At 40.9% G+C, this 21,728-nt stretch overlaps 1 protein-coding gene across 1 annotated transcript in view; it reads right to left on the bottom strand.

The window, feature by feature from the left end:
• Positions 1–21,728, bottom strand: part of LOC117515001 (laminin subunit beta-1-like) — a 476,107-nt gene that overhangs the window by 90,847 nt on the left and 363,532 nt on the right. Inside the window, exon 48 of the mRNA XM_034175563.1 lies at positions 20,290–20,434. Coding sequence (XP_034031454.1) covers positions 20,290–20,434 — 145 coding nt within the window. The remainder of the gene's footprint in view (positions 1–20,289; positions 20,435–21,728) is intronic.

Here is a 21,728-nt window from a genome sequence, read left to right as displayed (position 1 = left end):
AGTCTACAGTTTCGCTGCCGTGTTTAGTGGAACACAACCTTATTTATCACTATGGTGATGCATCAACTCAACTATGACTGAACTCAAAGTTAGTGTGTTGTGTTTTGCCTGATATCTTAGCTTCACATTTGAAAAATGCCCAATCAGTAGACAGTCTTGTGGATAGTTTAAACTCAGCACTCAAAAATAGACTTGACATGATTGCACCACCTTTATTAAAACCACGTCCCCCAAAACACAGTCGCCTTGGCCTCAAGCAAAAGGCTGGAGGTCTAGAGTGGAAATGGTGTCGTTCAAAATTAGAAGTATTTCACCTTGTGTGGCGTGATGCTATCTTAGACTATAAACATGCATTACTGGCTACAAAGTAGACCTATTACTCTGATTTGAGCAACAAAAACAAGCATAACTCAAAGTTCTTGTTCAACGCGGTGGCAACACTTATTCATGGACAACCACCTGTAGTTCGCTCTCCTTTTACAACACAGGATTTCCTGAATTACTTCAAGAAGAAAATAGAAGACATTAGGTTAAACATATCCTAGCATGCCTTAATCCAGCCACTACACCCTGCTATTGAGGTGGGCGCCACTACTGAGGTATTACCTAGGTTACCGACTTTGACAGTATCTCTCAAAGCGTGCTGATGAAACCTGTAACGTCTACAAAAAAACACAACCTGTATATTTGATCCAATCAGTGGTGGGCGCAGTTCCGCTAACTATTGAAGCTAATGCTTTCATTATCGGATTAGCTTTTCAGATAACTTTGAAAACCATCATTGGACCAATTATCTTCTGATAAGTTTTGGTCCGATAATTTTTAGATCACTAACATGTTTTTGCGGGTGAAGTGGATAAATTCTGAAACAGTTAAAAACCTTTGTTAAGTCTGATATCAAAGATTTCAGTGGTTACCTCTTAAATATTTTGTAGCAGATAAACCACTCTATCCTCTACAGTCAGAGGAGAACTGGTCAAAAATATATATGCTCTTGACACCGTACTAACTCACTGGCAATATCACCCAAGTCATCCAAAGGCATACAGTTTTAACTTATTTTTAAAACTTTAACCAAACAAATTTTGGACAAGTTATTTAAATTAACGTCACGTCTGAAATTTTATAAAGTGAAAACATCAGCTATATGTTTTAGTTTTAAAATATTGCACTAATTTTGAAGGTTTTAGTGTGGACATGCTATGTCCATGTGCATTATGGGTAATCTCAGTACAGTCATGACAGGAGAAATGCATTTGAGACGCTCTGATCAGGCTTCACATGGACAACAGCATTAAACCCTTTGTATATTGTGCCTAAAACTCTTGTGAATATATTCTCTGGGTTTATAGATGTTAATATGGACATGTTGCGGACATGAATGAGCGAAGCTCGTCAGCATCTCACCATGCCATTTAGGTAATTCAGACTTTATTTTGAGTAATGCTTCAGGGGAGCATGAGCATGGCAAAAACCTTTCAGCTTCTGGTGGGCTCCGTTCACTGATTACTACGCGTATCACTTTGAGCAGATGGAATCAGTTAATCAGTGAAATCACCTCAAGATGTCAACATGTTTGTCACATGCAAATATACGAGGTCTGTTAGAAAAGTATCGTACCTTTTTATTTTTTTCTGAAACTATATGGATTTGATTCATATGTTTTTACGGCAGCCAAGCTTGAACCCTCGTGCGCATGCGTGAGTTTTTCCACGCCTGTCGGTTGCGTCATTCGCCTGTGGGCAGGCTTTGAGTGAGCACTGGTCCACCCCTCTCGTCATTGTTTCATTGCGAGGAAATAGCGGAATGATTTGGGCTTTTTTTCCATCAGAATTTTTTCAGAAACTGTTAGAGACAGGCAGCTGGAAACCATTAGAAAAATTTATCTGGCTTTCGGTGAAAATTTTACGGGCTTCACAGAGAATAAGGAGATTTCACTTTTAACAAGAGATTTTGTCATGGAAAGCCACGCAGAGGCATCACGCGTCACGACCGATTCGCTGATGGAGCGAGACAAAGGAACACCTCCGTTTCGGAGTGTTAGAGGACAAGTTGGGACATGCCTATCTCGGCTTTCAGTGCTTAGCAGTCGAGTGAGTATAAGAGTAATTGTGGAGAGCTGGGCTTGTCCCAACTTGTCCTCTGGCACTCCGAAACAGAGGTGTTCCTTTGTCTCACTTCATCAGCTAATCGGTTGTGACACGCGAAGCCTCCGCGTGGCTTTCCCTGACAAAATCTCTTGTTAAAAGTGAAATCTGCCGGAAAATGGCTGATGTCCAGCTCTTGTGATAACCAGAGAAATTGCACACGATGGTCCCGGAGCCATACAGCCATCCATTTAGAAATGATCTGGTGGTTTCTGCCTCTGGATGGCGGCTCGGACCGCGGCGCGCCGTGCGCCATTGTGGGCCGTCCTTAAAGCTGTAGTAACAGTCCTTATTCTCTGTGAAGCCCGTAAAATTTTCACCGAAAGCCAGATAACTTTTTCTAATGGTTTCCAGCTGCCTGTCTCTAACAGTTTCTGAAAAAATTCTGATGGAAAAAAAGCCCAAATCATTCCGCCATTTCCTCACAATGAAACAACGACGAGAGGGGTGGAGCAGTGCTCACTCAAAGCCTGCCCACAGGCAAATGATGCAACCGACAGGCGTGAAAAAACTCACACATGCGCACGAAGGTTCAAGCTTGGCTGACGTAAAAACATATGACTCAAATCCATATAGTTTTTGAAAAAAATAAAAAGGTACCAACAATCATATAGAAAACTACACAACATTATTTGCCTGATCATAAAGATTCCAAAAAGGTATAGTTTGGACAATCTGCGACTGAATGTTATGGAGTTATGAGGTAAAAGCAGCAAGAATGGTGACAAAGGTCAGTTTCAGTTTGTACAGGGGTCAAAAGTTAAAATTGCTCCATTAATTTAGCTCCAGCTGTCTTTGTGCTGAATTTGATGCTTGTATCATCATTTGAAGGATTGTTTCAGTTATCTGCTGCACTAATAAGCCAACAACAATAAACCACCCGAATTAAAGGAGAAATGCTGCTTTTAACAACCTGGACCTCATTTCTGACATAAAATATGATCGTTTACTCACCAATATAAGTTTGGTGTCATTAGAACGTTTGGTGTCATTTTCTCTCAAAAATTCTTGAAAGGGTAGTTGTAAAACAGCTAACTGATCATCTGCAGAGGAATGGTCTATTTGAAGAGTTTCAGTCAGGTTTTAGAATTCATCATAGTACAGAAACAGCATTAGTGAAGGTTACAAATGATCTTCTTATGGCCTCAGACAGTGGACTTATCTCTGTGCTTGTTCTGTTAGACCTCAGTGCTGCTTTTGATACTGTTGACCATAAAATTTTATTACAGAGATTAGAGCATGCCATAGGTATTAAAGGCACTGCGCTGCGGTGGTTTGAATCACATTTGTCTAATAGATTACAATTTATTCATGTAAATGGGGAATCTTCTTCACAGACTAAAGTTAATTATGGAGTTCCACAAGGTTCTGTGCTAGGACCAATTTTATTCACTTTATACATGCTTCCCTTATTAGACGGTATTGCTTAAATTTTCATTGTTACGCAGATGATACCCAGCTTTATCTATCCATGAAGCCAGAGGACACACACCAATTAGCTAAACTGCAGGATTGTCTTACAGACATAAAGACATGGATGACCTCTAATTTCCTGCTTTTAAACTCAGATAAAACTGAAGTTATTGTACTTGGCCCCACAAATCTTAGAAACATGGTGTCTAACCAGATCCTTACTCTGGATGGCATTACCCTGACCTTTAGTAATACTGTGAGAAATCTTGGAGTCATTTTTGATCAGGATATGTCATTCAAAGCGCATATTAAACAAATATGTAGGACTGCTTTTTTGCATTTACGCAATATCTCTAAAATTAGAAAGGTCTTGTCTCAGAGTGATGCTGAAAAACTAATTCATGCATTTATTTCCTCTAGGCTGGACTATTGTAATTCATTATTATCAGGTTGTCCTAAAAGTTCCCTGAAAAGCCTTCAGTTAATTCAAAATGCTGCAGCTAGAGTACTGACGGGGACTAGAAGGAGAGAGCATATTTCACCCATATTGGCCTCTCTTCATTGGCTTCCTGTTAATTCTAGAATAGAATTTAAAATTCTTCTTCTTACTTATAAGGTTTTGAATAATCAGGTCCCATCTTATCTTAGGGACCTCATAGTACCATATCACCCCAATAGAGCGCTTCGCTCTCAGACTGCAGGCTTACTTGTAGTTCCTAGGGTTTGTAAGAGTAGAATGGGAGGCAGAGCCTTCAGCTTTCAGGCTCCTCTCCTGTGGAACCAGCTCCCAATTCAGATCAGGGAGACAGACACCCTCTCTACTTTTAAGATTAGGCTTAAAACTTTCCTTTTTTCTAAAGCTTATAGTTAGGGCTGGATCAGGTGACCCTGAACCATCCCTTAGTTATGCTGCTATAGACTTAGACTGCTGGGGGGTTCCCATGATGCACTGAGTGTTTCTTTCTCTTTTTGCTCTGTATGCACCACTCTGCATTTAATCATTAGTGATTGATCTCTGCTCCCCTCCACAGCATGTCTTTTTCCTGGTTCTCTCCCTCAGCCCCAACCAGTCCCAGCAGAAGACTGCCCCTCCCTGAGCCTGGTTCTGCTGGAGGTTTCTTCCTGTTAAAAGGGAGATTTTCCTTCCCACTGTCGCCAAGTGCTTGCTCACAGGGGGTCGTTTTGACCGTTGGGGTTTTTCCATAATTATTGTATGGCTTTGCCTTACAATATAAAGCGCCTTGGGGCAACTGTTTGTTGTGATTTGGCACTATATAAATAAAATTGATTGATTGATTGACAGAAGTCCATAGTTCAAACGACATGTTAAGTTCAAATCTGAAACAAAAATTTTTCTTTTTCTACTAAGGTGGATTAGAATTTTTTGTGGTACACAGCACCAACTACTGGACAGGAGGAACCTAGCATTCAATGTGACTCACTGATTTCAAAATGCAGCTCTTTCAACCAGACGTGTGGTGCTGTGACATGTCAATTATCTGTGTCCAATCACATTTCAGGAGAGTCCAGTGAAACCCCGGCCTCCGCTCTAGCTCCACCCATGCCAGGAAGTGTTTGACATTTGAACATTTCCTGTTTTACTGTGGATTTGAAAATTGGCACTTCCTGTTTAGGACGCCCTGTACCATGAGTGAGCTTCATGCCGCTGAGTGATGCTTCACTCATATTATGTTTATTTTATATAAAAATGCCAGAAGAAGCTCAGGTTGCTTCTCCATTATTTTCAGTTGGACTCACTGTGAGTTGCAATCGATTCCTGTTTGCTCTATAACATTCTGCTTATTGTCCTACACTGTTTGCTGTCTTTGTTCCAGAGTAATATATATAAGATGTCTGAAATTCGGTTTGTGTTTATTAAATTCCACGCGATTAAACGTAACACATGGATTATTTGGAATAACTGTTTGGCAAGTTTTCACAGTCTCTACTGCCATCTACAGTATTCGCCCTAAGTATTGAAATATCCCATAATCCTTTGCGTGCCTGAGAGTTGTTGCAGCCTCTTGCAGCAGCTAAAGTAATAAAAATGTACATTTTGGTTGTATCATGTTCATTTACAATTGTCGTCGTGGATTCTGTTATTTAAACCACAGCAACTCTGGCGCACGAAAAAAAAACAAAACAAAACCAGGTACGCAAAGGATTATGGGTAAGGTTCTGAGCATCTGGGTGCCAGTAACTGGCAGTGTTCTACGCATTTTGACCCCGTGTATATCAGACGGTAATCACAATTTGACTTTTGGCCTTTGCAAATGGCCTTTTTTTTTTTACATATGAATAAAATGGCATATTTTACAAAAGCAGATTTAAATGTAAACACCAACACACGTCACAGTAACGTGTTGGTTTTTACATAGAATGAATGAGTCAACCAATCAGTGTTAGTAGAGGCTCATTTACTGACTTCTTCTTCACCCTGGGAACACAGAGAAGTCACACATCCTGCGACCGCAAAGCCCAGGCCGGCACGTAAGGTTCCACCAGATCAGCCAGATAACATGGCGCCAGTCCATGAACAACCTTATAAGTCAATAACAAAACCTTAAAATCTGCTCTCACAGAGACAGGGAGCCAGTGCAAAGATGCCAAAATGGGTGATATGTTCAGACCTTCTGCTACGTGTCAGAAGTCTGGCGGCAGCGTTCTGAACCAGCTAAAATTCTGGAAAAAGTGGTGTCACGGCAGCTCGTGGACTATCTTACTGAGAATAATCTCTTTGAGCCACTGCAGCCTGCTTTTAGAAAATATCATTCCACAGAGACGTTTAAGGTTGTAGTACATAGGCCAGGCCTGTGTGGGGCGCTGTAATGTCCCCAGACAGGCTGTGTAACAGCTAATAATTTAGCCCTTAAAGCTACCTCTTTCCAATGCGACAGAGAGTAAAATAAAGCCTTTTAAGAGAAAGAGGCTCCACACCAGTGGCGGCTGGTGAAAAACAGTCTTGGTGGGGCTGCTGTGCCAATAGATTCCCTGTCTTGTCCAGTACAGGCATTCAAGAGAACAGTCGGAAAATGACTACAATTCCACAATAATCATTTCATGTCCTTCTCAAAATCAGCAGTTTTACAGATCAAGTTAACCATTTACAGCTATATTAGGCCCCATTTCTACTTTGGAAAGGAACAGTATCAAATACAAGACTCAAGTTCTTGAGCAAAGAACATTTCACCATTTGACACTAATTACACACATAGTACATCAAACTGTACTGAACTGACATTATCTTCAGACAAACAGATCCTGGGGTTCACAATGACACCGACCTTAACAAAATAGAAAATATCACAATGTTCACACGACCTTCAGAGAGAGAGAGAGAAAATGTGTGTGTGTGTGTGTGTGTGAGAGAGAGAGAAAATTAAGGTAATATTTTGCATGAACATTACTGAGTAGAATGGAGGCAAACTAAAGAAGCTAGAAAAACTTAAATAACTTGACTAACTAATAACACCAAAACCTTTAAATCAAATTGGTTAAAATTAATTAACAGTGTAGAGGACAAAGCAAATGAAGTTTACAAAACCACTTCATTAAATGTGTTGCTAAACTTGGGTTTGTCTGACTATAAGTTAGAATTTCTTTAAAAAAAAACATGCAAATTGCTATTTTAGGGTTTTATTTTGTTTTTAAACTGAGCAAATAATTTGTTTTAGAGTGTGGAATACTCCAAAGAATATTTCACTTCTGTGAACTGATCCTCATAACGTGTAAAGTGAAATCAAAATACCAGCATGGCTGCAGCTTTGAACACTGTTACAAACAGCCCCGGCCTCCCCTATTACCATTCTAACTGGTCTGCTGTCCCAATAAAGATCACAGCTTTGACCCCTAAAACAAACAAAAAAAACATCACTCATTCCTTTATCTTAAATTTTCACCCTCGTTTCCACACCAGGAACAACATTGGGGAATAAATCCGAGCAGCTCGTCAGCTCACCTGAGCTGAAGTGGATCCAGAGGAGTCAGTCTGCAGCTGACAGAGGTGGATGCGCTTCTTTCCACCCCGCAGTAAAGAGCGCAGATCAGCAGCCTCTGTGACGTGTGCGCGCTGACAGTGTGAATGAAGCCTGACACGGTTTATAACGAGTCAGACAAACGTCTCTCCTCCAACCGGGATGTGCAACTGTCATTAAACCACGAGAAAGATCTGATGTGCGCACCTCCATAAGGATCCCCGTCAAACTTTGGTGTTATTGATTTGATTAGTTTTGTCCCGTTTTAAACCTCCGAAGAGTTCTTCAACTTACTCCAGCAAAACACACAGAGACAAAATCAAAATAAATAAATATAACCCAAACATCACCATCATCTCTTCCTGACTGACTGACAGCAGCAGCTGCAGCGTCACGTGTATCACTGACTGTAATCTAACGTTCCCCCATTTTTGTAGCAAGGGCTCAAATTCTGGTGCCCCAAAGCCATTAATTTTGGCAATGTTGATTTGCCAAATATTTATTAATTTTCCCTAGTAACTACATACAATTGGTTATTTCGCTGCACTTCAAGGGCGCTTGAATGAGCGCCCAAGACGAGGAATGATACGTTCTCTGCTTCTGTCGGTGGAAATGCACTGCTGAATGAGAGTCAGTTGGAGGAAGTGTTGTTTTAATCATTTATATTACATGTAGGCACATACTATTAAGTCAAACTGACATTGATAATACTTTTTAAATATATATTATGACTTTTCCCCTCCACATCTAGGAGGGCAGCGCCCGAGCGCCCCCTATGGGCCAGCTGCCACTGCTCCACACTGATCATCTGAAACAGACTTACTGCACATTTAAAGTGAAGCAGAGTGTTTGTCTGTTATTAAAAACGCATGGTCTGCTCCACGTGGTGAGTGACGGCCGGATTCCCACAGTCAATGTCTGCTGCTGTTCAGACTCACACTAAGTGTTTTGCTTTTTCTGGGCAACACACAATGCTTCACAAAATGTTAGATAATATCTGTGCTAATTCTTTGTTTTATGTTAGCTATTAAGTATTTGTGTTATTTGTTTGGAAGTTCTGAGAAATATGTTAAGTTTTACTCTATCATCTGTCCAAGTTTCACATACAGGGAGAGCTCCCCCTGTTGGTGAGAGCCAGTAACATTAGAAATGTGAGACTAAACCACACCCATGTTAACACCCACAAGGTATAAAAAGTGTTGTATGACTCATTTTAGGGGCCTTTCACAGATGGACACTGTCTGTGAGGGTCCCAGGCCTGGTTTCTAACGTGACCTTGAATAAACTCAAAATGAGGAATACAATGGTTTGGTTTTTGGTAAGGGGCAGGATTTTACATAAAAAGAACCAGGTAGAAATAACAGTAACTTAAAAAAAAAACAGTAACTGCGAGGCTGCATGTTCAACCTCCTGCTGAAATGCATCTGCTGAATCGCAGAGAAACTGGGATTTAAAAAAAAATCACGTAGGGATCCAGTCCACCAACCTTAAAAAAAGCCAACTCAAAATGGTTACATTTTACAAGTTGGGGGAAAAAAACAGAACAGAAAGCCACATCCCATCGCCATTTCAGCAAAATGTCAAGATTTTGGCACAGCGACATTGTGCCATTGCTTAGGGAGAACCCTGGACTACTGATGTTGTTTATTAATTAATCGCCAGAATAATTGATAGAATACTTGATTACAAAAATAATCGATAGCTGCAGCCCTAGTCAGTGGTGGGCACAGTTCAGCAAATCCAATAACAGATCATTATCAAAGCTAATGTTTTTGCTCATGGATTAGCTTTTCAAATAACTTTTAAACATCATCAGACCAATTATCTTCTGATATCTTCTCAGGGTGCAGGACTACTTTGTGTCCCTAAGGTGAATAAGAAGTCTGCAGGTCACAGAGCTTTCTCTTATCGTGCCCCTGTTCTGTGGAATGATCTCCCTGCATCAATAAAACAGATTCTGTGGAGACTTTCAAGTTCAGACTTAAGATGCACTTATTTAGAGTCTTTAGTGAGAGCCAACCACCAGCATTAGTGAAGGTTACAAATGATCTTCTTATGGCCTCAGACAGTGGACTCATCTCTGTGCTTGTTCTGTTAGACCTCAGTGCTGCTTTTGATACTGTTGACCATAAAATTTTATTACAGAGATTAGAGCATGTCATAGGTATTAAAGGCACTGTGCTGCGGTGGTTTGAATCATATTTATCTAATAGATTACAATTTGTTCATGTAAATGGGGAATCTTCTTCACAGACTAAAGTTAATTATGGAGTTCCACAAGGTTCTGTGCTAGGACCAATTTTATTCACTTTATACATGCTTCCCTTAGGCAGTATTATTAGACGGTATTGCTTAAATTTTCATTGTTACGCAGATGATACCCAGCTTTATCTATCCATGAAGCCAGAGGACACACACCAATTAGCTAAACTGCAGGATTGTCTTACAGACATAAAGACATGGATGACCTCTAATTTCCTGCTTTTAAACTCAGATAAAACTGAAGTTATTGTACTTGGCCCCACAAATCTTAGAAACATGGTGTCTAACCAGATCCTTACTCTGGATGGCATTACCCTGACCTCTAGTAATACTGTGAGAAATCTTGGAGTCATTTTTGATCAGGATATGTCATTCAAAGCGCATATTAAACAAATATGTAGGACTGCTTTTTTGCATTTACGCAATATCTCTAAAATCAGAAAGGTCTTGTCTCAGAGTGATGCTGAAAAACTAATTCATGCATTTATTTCCTCTAGGCTGGACTATTGTAATTCATTATTATCAGGTTGTCCTAAAAGTTCCCTAAAAAGCCTTCAGTTAATTCAAAATGCTGCAGCTAGAGTACTGACGGGGACTAGAAGGAGAGAGCATATCTCACCCATATTGGCCTCTCTTCATTGGCTTCCTGTTAATTCTAGAATAGAATTTAAAATTCTTCTTCTTACTTATAAGGTTTTGAATAATCAGGTCCCATCTTATCTTAGGGACCTCATAGTACCATATCACCCCAATAGAGCGCTTCGCTCTCAGACTGCAGGCTTACTTGTAGTTCCTAGGGTTTGTAAGAGTAGAATGGGAGGCAGAGCCTTCAGCTTTCAGGCTCCTCTCCTGTGGAACCAGCTCCCAATTCAGATCAGGGAGACAGACACCCTCTCTACTTTTAAGATTAGGCTTAAAACTTTCCTTTTTGCTAAAGCTTATAGTTAGGGCTGGATCAGGTGACCCTGAACCATCCCTTAGTTATGCTGCTATAGACTTAGACTGCTGGAGGGTTCCCATGATGCACTGTTTCTTTCTCTTTTTGCTCTGTATGCACCACTCTGCATTTAATCATTAGTGATTGATCTCTGCTCCCCTCCACAGCATGTCTTTTTCCTGGTTCTCTCCCTCAGCCCCAACCAGTCCCAGCAGAAGACTGCCCCTCCCTGAGCCTGGTTCTGCTGGAGGTTTCTTCCTGTTAAAAGGGAGTTTTTCCTTCCCACTGTAGCCAAGTGCTTTCTCACAGGGGGTCGTTTTGACCGTTGGGGTTTTACATAATTATTGTATGGCTTTGCCTTACAATATAAAGCGCCTTGGGGCAACTGTTTGTTGTGATTTGGCGCTATATAAAAAAAAATTGATTGATTGATTGATTGATTTTCCCTTTCGTATGGCAGCATACTGGTACAGTATGTTTCTATGCTCTTTACTCTTTTAATTCATTTATTAGGAAATGGAGCGTGCTGCAGCCTATATAAAAAAAATAAATAAATTGAAATTGTTTGCTTGTGTGTGTTTATGTTTTTGTGTGTATCTGTGTGTGTGTGTTTTAATTTTACTGTATGACAGTGTGTTTAGCTGCAGCACAGTGACTCATGTAAGTTGCTTCATATCACGGGGTTCTTGGTTCCAGACCACATGTGTCCATTCTCTTTGTAATGTGGATTTGCATCATGACGGGCTCCTGGTTTCAAACATGAGTCTGTAGTGGATCTGCTGGGGGAGAAGCTAAAGGAACTTATCATATGAAAGCAGGTTTGTAGTTGTTAACTTGATTTTAGAAAGCTGGTTCATTTGCATTTATTTCTGGACAAACTTTTAGTGATACCTCCTGTGATGTCATGAATGTGGTCACGTGTGTTTGTTAACTACAGTAGTTGGCAAAAAAAAAAAGTAGGTTTATCAGTTTTGTTTTGTTTTTGGGTGCACTGCTTTCATATGATAAGTTCCTTTAGCTTCTCCCCCAGCAGATCCACTACAGAAACAACTTACACGAGTCACCGTGCTGCAGCTAAACACACTTTCATACAGTGAAATTAAAACACACACAGATACACACAAAAACACAAACACACATGCAAACAAGCACAAACACACACACGCAAACAATGTGCATGACGTGCGTGACGGACTACAAGGGGAGGAGCAGGTCTGTGCAGATGTCCAGCGCATCATTCCCGGACGAGCTCAACACCTTCTACGCCCGGTCTGATGCAGACAACACCACACCTGTCACCAAACCACATGTGGACAGTGAGGACGCCACACTCCACATAGACACAGCTACAGTGAGACGGGCGTTCAAGAAAGTAAACCCTCATAAGGCTCCAGGGCCTGACGGCATCCCAGGGCAGGTGCTGAGAGTCTGCACTGACCAACTCGCCGAGGTGTTTACCAACATCTTCAGTCACTGAGCTTGTCTATTGTGCCCACCACCCTCATTTCATTTCATTTCATTTATTATACAGGAAAAAGGTTAAAAGCACAATTGCACATTACCCCAGGCCTGACTCAGTTAAAACTGTTTTACAGCAGGTTCCTGTTTTACACATAAACCTACACACAAACAATCATTTCATTCAATCATGTGGACAATAAACCTAATATGTACAGCACACATTCATAAAATCATAAATACATAAATAAAAAGATAAAAACATCAGACAAGTGAGAAAGGTAGATCAGTGGTTACACGAATAACTATTCAATAAATCGTCTCTGTAAATTTTTTAAATAGTATCTCTGAGCTGATAGTTCTAGTGCCCAGAGGGATATCATTCCACACCTTAGTATAGATGTAGAAGAATGATCTTTGTCCATAGGTGTTTTTATAAGAAGGGATTTGGAGCTGTTCCACTGATGTTGATCTGGTCCTCCTTTGAGAGTTTGTAGTTGGTACTAGAGCCAACAGAGCTGGTGGCAGGTTGAAGTTTTTTAACTGAAAATAGAATCTAATAGCCATACTACTTATATAGTTGTTGAAGGTCAGAGCATTTGATCTGGACAGAGCTATACAATGGTGGGTCCAACCTGGAAGTTGACAGTGAATTTTAAAAGCTCTGTTGTACAGTCGAGCCACAGGATCAAGAACATCATTTGTGGTGAGAGACCATATAGGCAAACAATAGGAGATAGAGGAGAGGACTACAGCATGGAGGTCCTCAAGACCTCCACCGTTGTCCCTATCCCAAAGACCCCCACAGCAACCTGCCTAAATGACTTTCAGCCCATAGCACTCACATCTGTCATCATGAAGTGCTTTGAGCGGATCATTAAGAAACATATCTGTGCCTCCCTCCCCGACACCCTAGACACCCTGCAGTTCACATACAGAGCAAACAGGTTGACAGAGGACGCCATTGCTCTGGCAGTTCATACCTCCCTCAGCCATCTGGAGAAGGGGAATACGTATGTGAGAATGCTCTTCATTGATTACAGCTCAGCATTCAACACCATAATCCCCTCCAAACTGGTCACCAAGCTCACTGCCCTAGGACTGGAGAAGTCCATATGCTGCTGGATCTTGGACTTCCTCACTAACAGACCACAGGTGGTGAGAATCGGCAGACACCTCTCCTCCACACTTGTCCTCAGCACGGGTGCTCCTCAGGGCTGTGTTCTCAGTCCACTTCTCTACTCCCTCTTCACGTATGACTGTACAGCCAAGCACTGCTCTAACGTGATCCTCAAGTTTGCTGACGACACCACCATCTTGGGCCTCATCACTGACAACAATGAGACTGCCAACAGAGATGAGGTGAAATCACTGACCAGCTGGTGCCAGAAGAATAACCTCTCTCTGAACGTCAGCAAAACTAAGGAGATGATAGTGGACTTCAGGAGACAGCGCGGAGGTCAGCACTCCCACATCCACATCAACAACACCGAGGTGGAGCAGGTCAGCAGCTTCAAGTTCGTAGGCGTCCACATCACCAAGGACTTATCCTGGACCTTACATGCAGACACTGTGGTTAAGAAAGCCCGGCAGAGACTCTACTTCCTGAGAAGGCTGAAGAAGTTTGGCACAAACACCACCATCCTCACGAACGTCTACAGGTGCATCATCAGTGTGCTGACGGGCTGCCTCACAGTGTGGTACGGGAGCTGCACCAGCCAGAGTCAGAAAGCACTGCAGAGGGTGGTGTGCACGGCTGAGGACCTCACTGGCAGCAGTCTTCCCACCATCCAGGACGTTTACCACAGTCGGTGCCAGCGTAAGGCACGCAGTATCATTAAGGATCACACTCACCCTGCAAAAGGACTATTCGAACTGTTACCCCCTGGCAGGAGGTATAGGAGTCTGCCAGCCCGTACCAAAAGACTCAGGAACAGTTACTATCCACAGGCTGTCAGACTACTGAACTCTAAATAACACAGAACTATGATAATAACACTGCACTAAGCCACTTCTTTAACACTATATGTCTATTGCTGTTATCACTGTGACTGTATCTTGTATGTCACCACCTTACTTTTCAGAACTCATCTCAGTTTTTACTATTTATTATTACCTGTGCAATATGTCATGTGCAATAATGCTATGTGCAGTATGAACAATACTACAACCTGTGAATACTACAACCTGACTACTGCTGACTATTATTTTTATTTATTTTTTTTACATATGCTTATATTTTCTGTATTTATATTGCATGCTATTAGTACTTTCCTGCGAGTTTGAACAGTCCTTCTCATCCTAAGCATTTCATTGCACTGTTGACTCTGTGTTAACCTGCATATGATCAATAAATTATCTTGTATCTTGTATCACTGCTGTTTCAATTCAATTTCAATTTCAATTCAATTCAACTTATTTTCATTTATATAGCACCAAATCACAACAGTTGCCTCAAGGTGCTTCACACAGGTAAGGTCTAACCTTACCAACCCCCAGAGCAACAGTGGTAAGAAAAAACTCCCTCTGAGGAAGAAACCTCAAGCAGACCAGACTCAAGGGGGTGACCCTCTGCTTGGGCCATGATACAGAGACAAATTACAGAACAATTCACAAAACAAATATACAGGAAATGCAGTTGGTGCACAGGAGAGGAGGGTCTCCAGCACAAACACAACTCCCATCTCTGGATGGAGCTGCACCTTAAACAGAGACAAAAAAACAGAATCAGGCATCAGAAAGATAAAAAATACTGTATAATTTGTCAGCATTAAACAACAAGACAAACAGAAGAAATACTAATGTGATCGCCGGCCACTAGCCCTAAACTTCACTAAAAGACCCAGAATTTAGATAAAGTTGAGCCCACGGCACGGACCGTTTACTAATAAAATGAATTTAAAGAGTAAAAAGCGTAAAACAAAACTGTACCAGTATGCTAGCCATATGAAAGGGAAAATAAGTGCGTCTTAAGTCTGGACTTGAAAGTCTCCACAGAATCTAACTGTTTTATTGAAGCAGGGAGATCATTCCACAGAACAGGGGCACGATAAGAGAAAGCTCTGTGACCCGCAGACTTCTTATTCACCTTAGGGACACAAAGTAGTCCTGCACCCTGAGAACGTAAAGCCCGGGCCGGTACGTAAGGTTTAATTAAGTCAGCTAGGTAGGGAGGTGCCAGTCCATGAATAATTTTATAGGTTAGTAGCAGAACCTTAAAATCTCATCTCACTGGGACAGGAAGCCAGTGAAGAGACGCCAAAATGGGTGTAATGTGGTCGAAGCAGAGTTGTAGTCTTACACACCTCTCTGCAGCTTCTCTCCCCCTGCCATCCCCTCATTACCCCATCCCCGTAGAGACGGTGCCTGCTCCCAGACTACCAATAACCAGCAAAAATCTATTTAAGCATAAAAATTCAAAAAGAAAAAATAATATAGCACCTTCAACTGCACCACAGACTAAAACAGTTAAATGTGGTCTATTAAACATTAGGTCTCTCTCTTCTAAGTCCCTGTTGGTAAATGATATAATAATTGATCAACATATTGATTTATTCTGCCTAACAGAAACCTGGTTACAGCAGGATGAATATGTTAGTTTAAATGAGTCAACACCCCCGAGTCACACTAACTGCCAGAATGCTCGTAGCACGGGCCGGGGCGGAGGATTAGCAGCAATCTTCCATTCCAGCTTATTAATTAATCAAAAACCCAAACAGAGCTTTAATTCATTTGAAAGCTTGTCTCTTAGTCTTGTCCATCCAAATTGGGAGTCCCCAAAACCAGTTTTATTTGTTATTATCTATCGTCCACCTGGTCGTTACTGTGAGTTTCTCTGTGAATTTTCAGACCTTTTGTCTGACTTAGTGCTTAGCTCAGATAAGATAATTATAGTGGGCGATTTTAACATCCACACAGATGCTGAGAATGACAGCCTCAACACTGCATTTAATCTATTATTAGACTCTATTGGCTTTGCTCAAAAAGTAAATGAGTCCACCCACCACTTTAATCATATCTTAGATCTTATTCTGACTTATGGTATGGAAATAGAAGACTTAACAGTATTCCCTGAAAACTCCCTTCTGTCTGATCATTTCTTAATAACATTTACATTTACTCTGATGGACTACCCAGCAGTGGGGAATAAGTTTCATTACACTAGAAGTCTTTCAGAAAGCGCTGTAACTAGGTTTAAGGATATGATTCCTTCTTTATGTTCTCTAATGCCATATAACAACACAGTGCAGAGTAGCTACCTAAACTCTGTAAGGGAGATAGAGTATCTCGTCAATAGTTTTACATCCTCATTGAAGACAACTTTGGATGCTGTAGCTCCTCTGAAAAAGAGAGCTTTAAATCAGAAGTGTCTGACTCCGTGGTATAACTCACAAACTCGTAGCTTAAAGCAGATAACCCGTAAGTTGGAGAGGAAATGGCGTCTCACTAATTTAGAAGATCTTCACTTAGCCTGGAAAAAGAGTCTGTTGCTCTATAAAAAAGCCCTCCGTAAAGCTAGGACATCTTTCTACTCATCACTAATTGAAGAAAATAAGAACAACCCCAGGTTTCTTTTCAGCACTGTAGCCAGGCTAACAAAGAGTCAGAGCTCTATTGAGCTGAGTATTCCATTAACTTTAACTAGTAATGACTTCATGACTTTCTTTGCTAACAAAATTTTAACTATTAGAGAAAAAATTACTCATAACCATCCCAAAGACGTATCGTTATCTTTGGCTGCTTTCAGTGATGCCGGTATTTGGTTAGACTCTTTCTCTCCGAATGTTCTGTCTGAGTTATTTTCATTAGTTACTTCATCCAAACCATCAACATGTTTATTAGACCCCATTCCTACCAGGCTGCTCAAGGAAGCCCTACCATTATTTAATGCTTCAATCTTAAATATGATCAATCTATCTTTGTTAGTTGGCTATGTACCACAGGCTTTTAAGGTGGCAGTAATTAAACCATTACTTAAAAAGCCATCACTTGACCCAGCTATCTTAGCTAATTATAGGCCAATCTCCAACCTTCCTTTTCTCTCAAAAATTCTTGAAAGGGTAGTTGTAAAACAGCTAACTGATCATCTGCAGAGGAATGGTCTATTTGAAGAGTTTCAGTCAGGTTTTAGAATTCATCATAGTACAGAAACAGCATTAGTGAAGGTTACAAATGATCTTCTTATGGCCTCGGACAGTGGACTCATCTCTGTGCTTGTTCTGTTAGACCTCAGTGCTGCTTTTGATACTGTTGACCATAAAATTTTATTACAGAGATTAGAGCATGCCATAGGTACTAAAGGCACTGCGCTGCGGTGGTTTGAATCATATTTATCTAATAGATTACAATTTGTTCATGTAAATGGGGAATCTTCTTCACAGACTAAAGTTAATTATGGAGTTCCACAAGGTTCTGTGCTAGGACCAATTTTATTCACTTTATACATGCTTCCCTTAGGCAGTATTATTAGACGGTATTGCTTAAATTTTCATTGTTACGCAGATGATACCCAGCTTTATCTATCCATGAAGCCAGAGGACACACACCAATTAGCTAAACTGCAGGATTGTCTTACAGACATAAAGACATGGATGACCTCTAATTTCCTGCTTTTAAACTCAGATAAAACTGAAGTTATTGTACTTGGCCCCACAAATCTTAGAAACATGGTGTCTAACCAGATCCTTACTCTGGATGGCATTACCCTGACCTCTAGTAATACTGTGAGAAATCTTGGAGTCATTTTTGATCAGGATATGTCATTCAAAGCGCATATTAAACAAATATGTAGGACTGCTTTTTTGCATTTACGCAATATCTCTAAAATCAGAAAGGTCTTGTCTCAGAGTGATGCTGAAAAACTAATTCATGCATTTATTTACTCTAGGCTGGACTATTGTAATTCATTATTATCAGGTTGTCCTAAAAGTTCCCTAAAAAGCCTTCAGTTGATTCAAAATGCTGCAGCTAGAGTACTGACGGGGACTAGAAGGAGAGAGCATATCTCACCCATATTGGCCTCTCTTCATTGGCTTCCTGTTAATTCTAGAATAGAATTTAAAATTCTTCTTCTTACTTATAAGGTTTTGAATAATCAGGTCCCATCTTATCTTAGGGACCTCGTAGTACCATATCACCCCAATAGAGCGCTTCGCTCTCAGACTGCAGGCTTACTTGTAGTTCCTAGGGTTTGTAAGAGTAGAATGGGAGGCAGAGCCTTCAGCTTTCAGGCTCCTCTCCTGTGGAACCAGCTCCCAATTCGGATCAGGGAGACAGACACCCTCTCTACTTTTAAGATTAGGCTTAAAACTTTCCTTTTTGCTAAAGCTTATAGTTAGGGCTGGATCAGGTGACCCTGAACCATCCCTTAGTTATGCTGCTATAGACGTAGACTGCTGGGGGGTTCCCATGATGCACTTTTTCTTTCTCGTTTTGCTCTGTATGCACCACTCTGCATTTAATCATTAGTGATCGATCTCTGCTCCCCTCCACAGCATGTCTTTTTCCTGGTTCTCTCCCTCAGCCCCAACCAGTCCCAGCAGAAGACTGCCCCTCCCTGAGCCTGGTTCTGCTGGAGGTTTCTTCCTGTTAAAAGGGAGTTTTTCCTTCCCACTGTAGCCAAGTGCTTGCTCACAGGGGGTCGTTTTGACCGTTGGGGTTTTACATAATTATTGTATGGCCTTGCCTTACAATATAAAGCGCCTTGGGGCAACTGTTTGTTGTGATTTGGCCCTATATAAAAAAATTGATTGATTGATTGATTGATTGAACTTTCTGCTTTGTGTCAAAAGTCTGGCTGCAGCATTTTGAACCAATTGGAGAGCCCTAATGCTGGACTGCAGTAAACCAGAAAATAGAACTTTGCAGTAGTCCAATCTAGAAGAGATAAATGTATGGATCAGGGTCTCAGCATCAGTCATAGACAGGATAGGATGAAGCTTCGCTATATTTCGCAGGTGGAAGAAAGCAGTCCTTGTAATATCTCTAATGTGGAGGTCAAAGGACAACGCAGGATCAAAAATTACCCCAAGGTTCCTCACTTTGTCAGTGTGATGTATGACACATGAGCCTAGGCTGAGTGTTAACTGGTCAAATTGATGCCGATGTCTCACTGGACCAAGAACCATCATTTCAGTCTTATCAGAGTTTAAAAGTAGGAAGTTTCTAGACATCCAACTTCTCACTGATGCAAGGCAATCTTCTAAGGATTTTATGTGAACGAGATTACCAGCAGTTATCGGCATGTATAACTGAGTATCATCTGCATAGCAGTGAAAGGTAATCCCAAAACGCCGCAATATGTGCGCAAGGGGTGCTATATAAAGGGAGAAAAGCAGGGGGCCTAAGACAGACCCCTGTGGAACCCCAAATTTCATGTCACTAAGGTTAGAGGTAGTGTTACTGTTTCTATGTTTGAGTTTTGAAATTTTAGCCCAGTGATTAATTTATATTTTGTATTAGTTATCATGGGTGTATGTATTTTGTTCTATCCATGTGTATACTTTTTTTTTTTTTGGTTAAAGGGGTAAATAAGCTTTGCTTCTGCCTACACCCTTTTGGGCACACAGGTGCGTTGCTGGATTGTTTTCTTTGTGAGTTTTCTTTGTTATTTTGGGTCTGTGTGTACCAAATAAATTCATTCATTCATTCAAATCTATGTTTGTCTGGCACACCAATTCAATAAAGTTACTCACTTTCCGACACAGGCACTGAAGGTAAATACAGTAAGTACAGTTCGGATTTATTGTCGGTCAACTCAGTAAACAAATCCAACACTTCATATGGATCGGGAAGCCTACAAAGACCTTCACCGTAGGTTAGCTTAGAGAACTACCTTGCTTTTGCCGTACAATCTAGGTTTCAAATGGATTCTGAGACCACTGAATTGCTTCCTGAACTCGAAGATGCCATACCTTCTCTTTTGTGCTATTGATTTACACGCGTTCTTGCGAACGACATCAATGCACATGGTTGGATGTGACGTCAGTGTTTGTAAACAGGAAGTATCACTATTTTCTTACATTCTGGACTGTGGCATGCTAAGAATTCCAAGAACTGTAAACAATAACAATGCATGTTAGAAAAAAGGTGATTTTACGTGTGAGGAAGTCTCGGATTTGTCCAATGACACGGCGCAGCTCCTCATTGCTTTGATTAATTCTCTCTTTGGTCTGGTTGGTCTTCAACAGGACATCTTGAGCGCTCAGTTTGGCCTCATCAGCCTTCAGCTTGGCCTCTGACACCTGGTCCAAAGTACAGCAGTACAGTAAGTTACACACTGTGTGTGTGTGTGTGTGTGTGTGTGTGTGTGTGTGTGTGTGTGTGTGTGTGTGTGTGTGTGTGTGTGTGTGTGTGTGTGTGTGTGTACATACACAGTAACTGTAGTCTTTGTATAGTTCAGACAGAACGAGCAGACACTGGACTCTGAGAGCTGGCGTTTTATATTTCCGTAAGCTCTCAAATGGCACGATTTTAACAACACAGAATTTACTTTTTCTCAGTGAATGAAACAGAGTTTCAGCATTTTGAACAGTGTATCTGTTGCTAAGAAGGTTTCTTAGGAATTTTTCTTTTGTGACATCCCTTACCAAAAAATAGTACTGATAAGTATATAAAAAGTAAACTGGAAGTATACTTGAAACATACTTGCATGTACTACTTTTTGGTAAGGGATAATACATTAATTCCTCCCTGTAATTTCACAGAAATTATTCCCGTTTATGTGATTAAGACTAGATGATTCTGCATTTAAAGGATCGATATCTTGCTGCTCATCTCTTCACCTCATTAAAGATATCTGGTTTGTCTTGACAGAACAGAATAGTCTTTATTGTCATTGTACTGGGGGGGTAACAATGAAATTAGGGGTGATCCCGCAGAGCTACTGTACACCACACAAAAAGAAAATCATAACATCTTATACACCACAAATAATTGTTTATATATATATATATATATATATATATATATATATATATATATATACAGTATACGAGGTCTATTAGATAAGAAACCGACCCTTTTATTTTTTTTTAACTATATGCATTTGATTGACATGCAATTACACCAATCATGCTTGAACCCTCGTGCGCATGCGTGAGTTTTTTCACGCGTCGGTGACGTAATTTCCCTGTGGGCAGGCCTTGAGTGAGATGTGGTCCCGCCCTCTCGGCTGAATTCCTTTGTTTCACACGCTGCTTGAGACGGCGCGCGTTGCTTTATCAAACTTTTTTCTGGACCTGTGAGGAATATCCGAGTGGACACTATTCGAGAAATTCAGCTGGTTTTCGGTGAAAAGTTTAACGGCTGATGAGAGATTATGGGGTGTTTCTTTCGCTGTAAGGACTTCCCACGGAGCGGGACGTCGCGCAGCGTTTCCAGGCGCCGTCCTCGGCCTGTTTCGACCTGAAAACATCCTAATTTAAGGCTTAATTCACCCAGGACGTCATGAGAGAACAGAGAAGATTCAGAAGAGGCCGACATGAGGACTTTATGCGGACATTCCGCTGTTTAAGGACATTTTGCAATGAAAGACGT

Source organism: Thalassophryne amazonica, chromosome 8, assembly GCF_902500255.1.
Source record: "Thalassophryne amazonica chromosome 8, fThaAma1.1, whole genome shotgun sequence".
Taxonomy (NCBI): domain Eukaryota; kingdom Metazoa; phylum Chordata; class Actinopteri; order Batrachoidiformes; family Batrachoididae; genus Thalassophryne; species Thalassophryne amazonica.
This window is presented reverse-complemented; position numbering and strand designations above follow the sequence as displayed.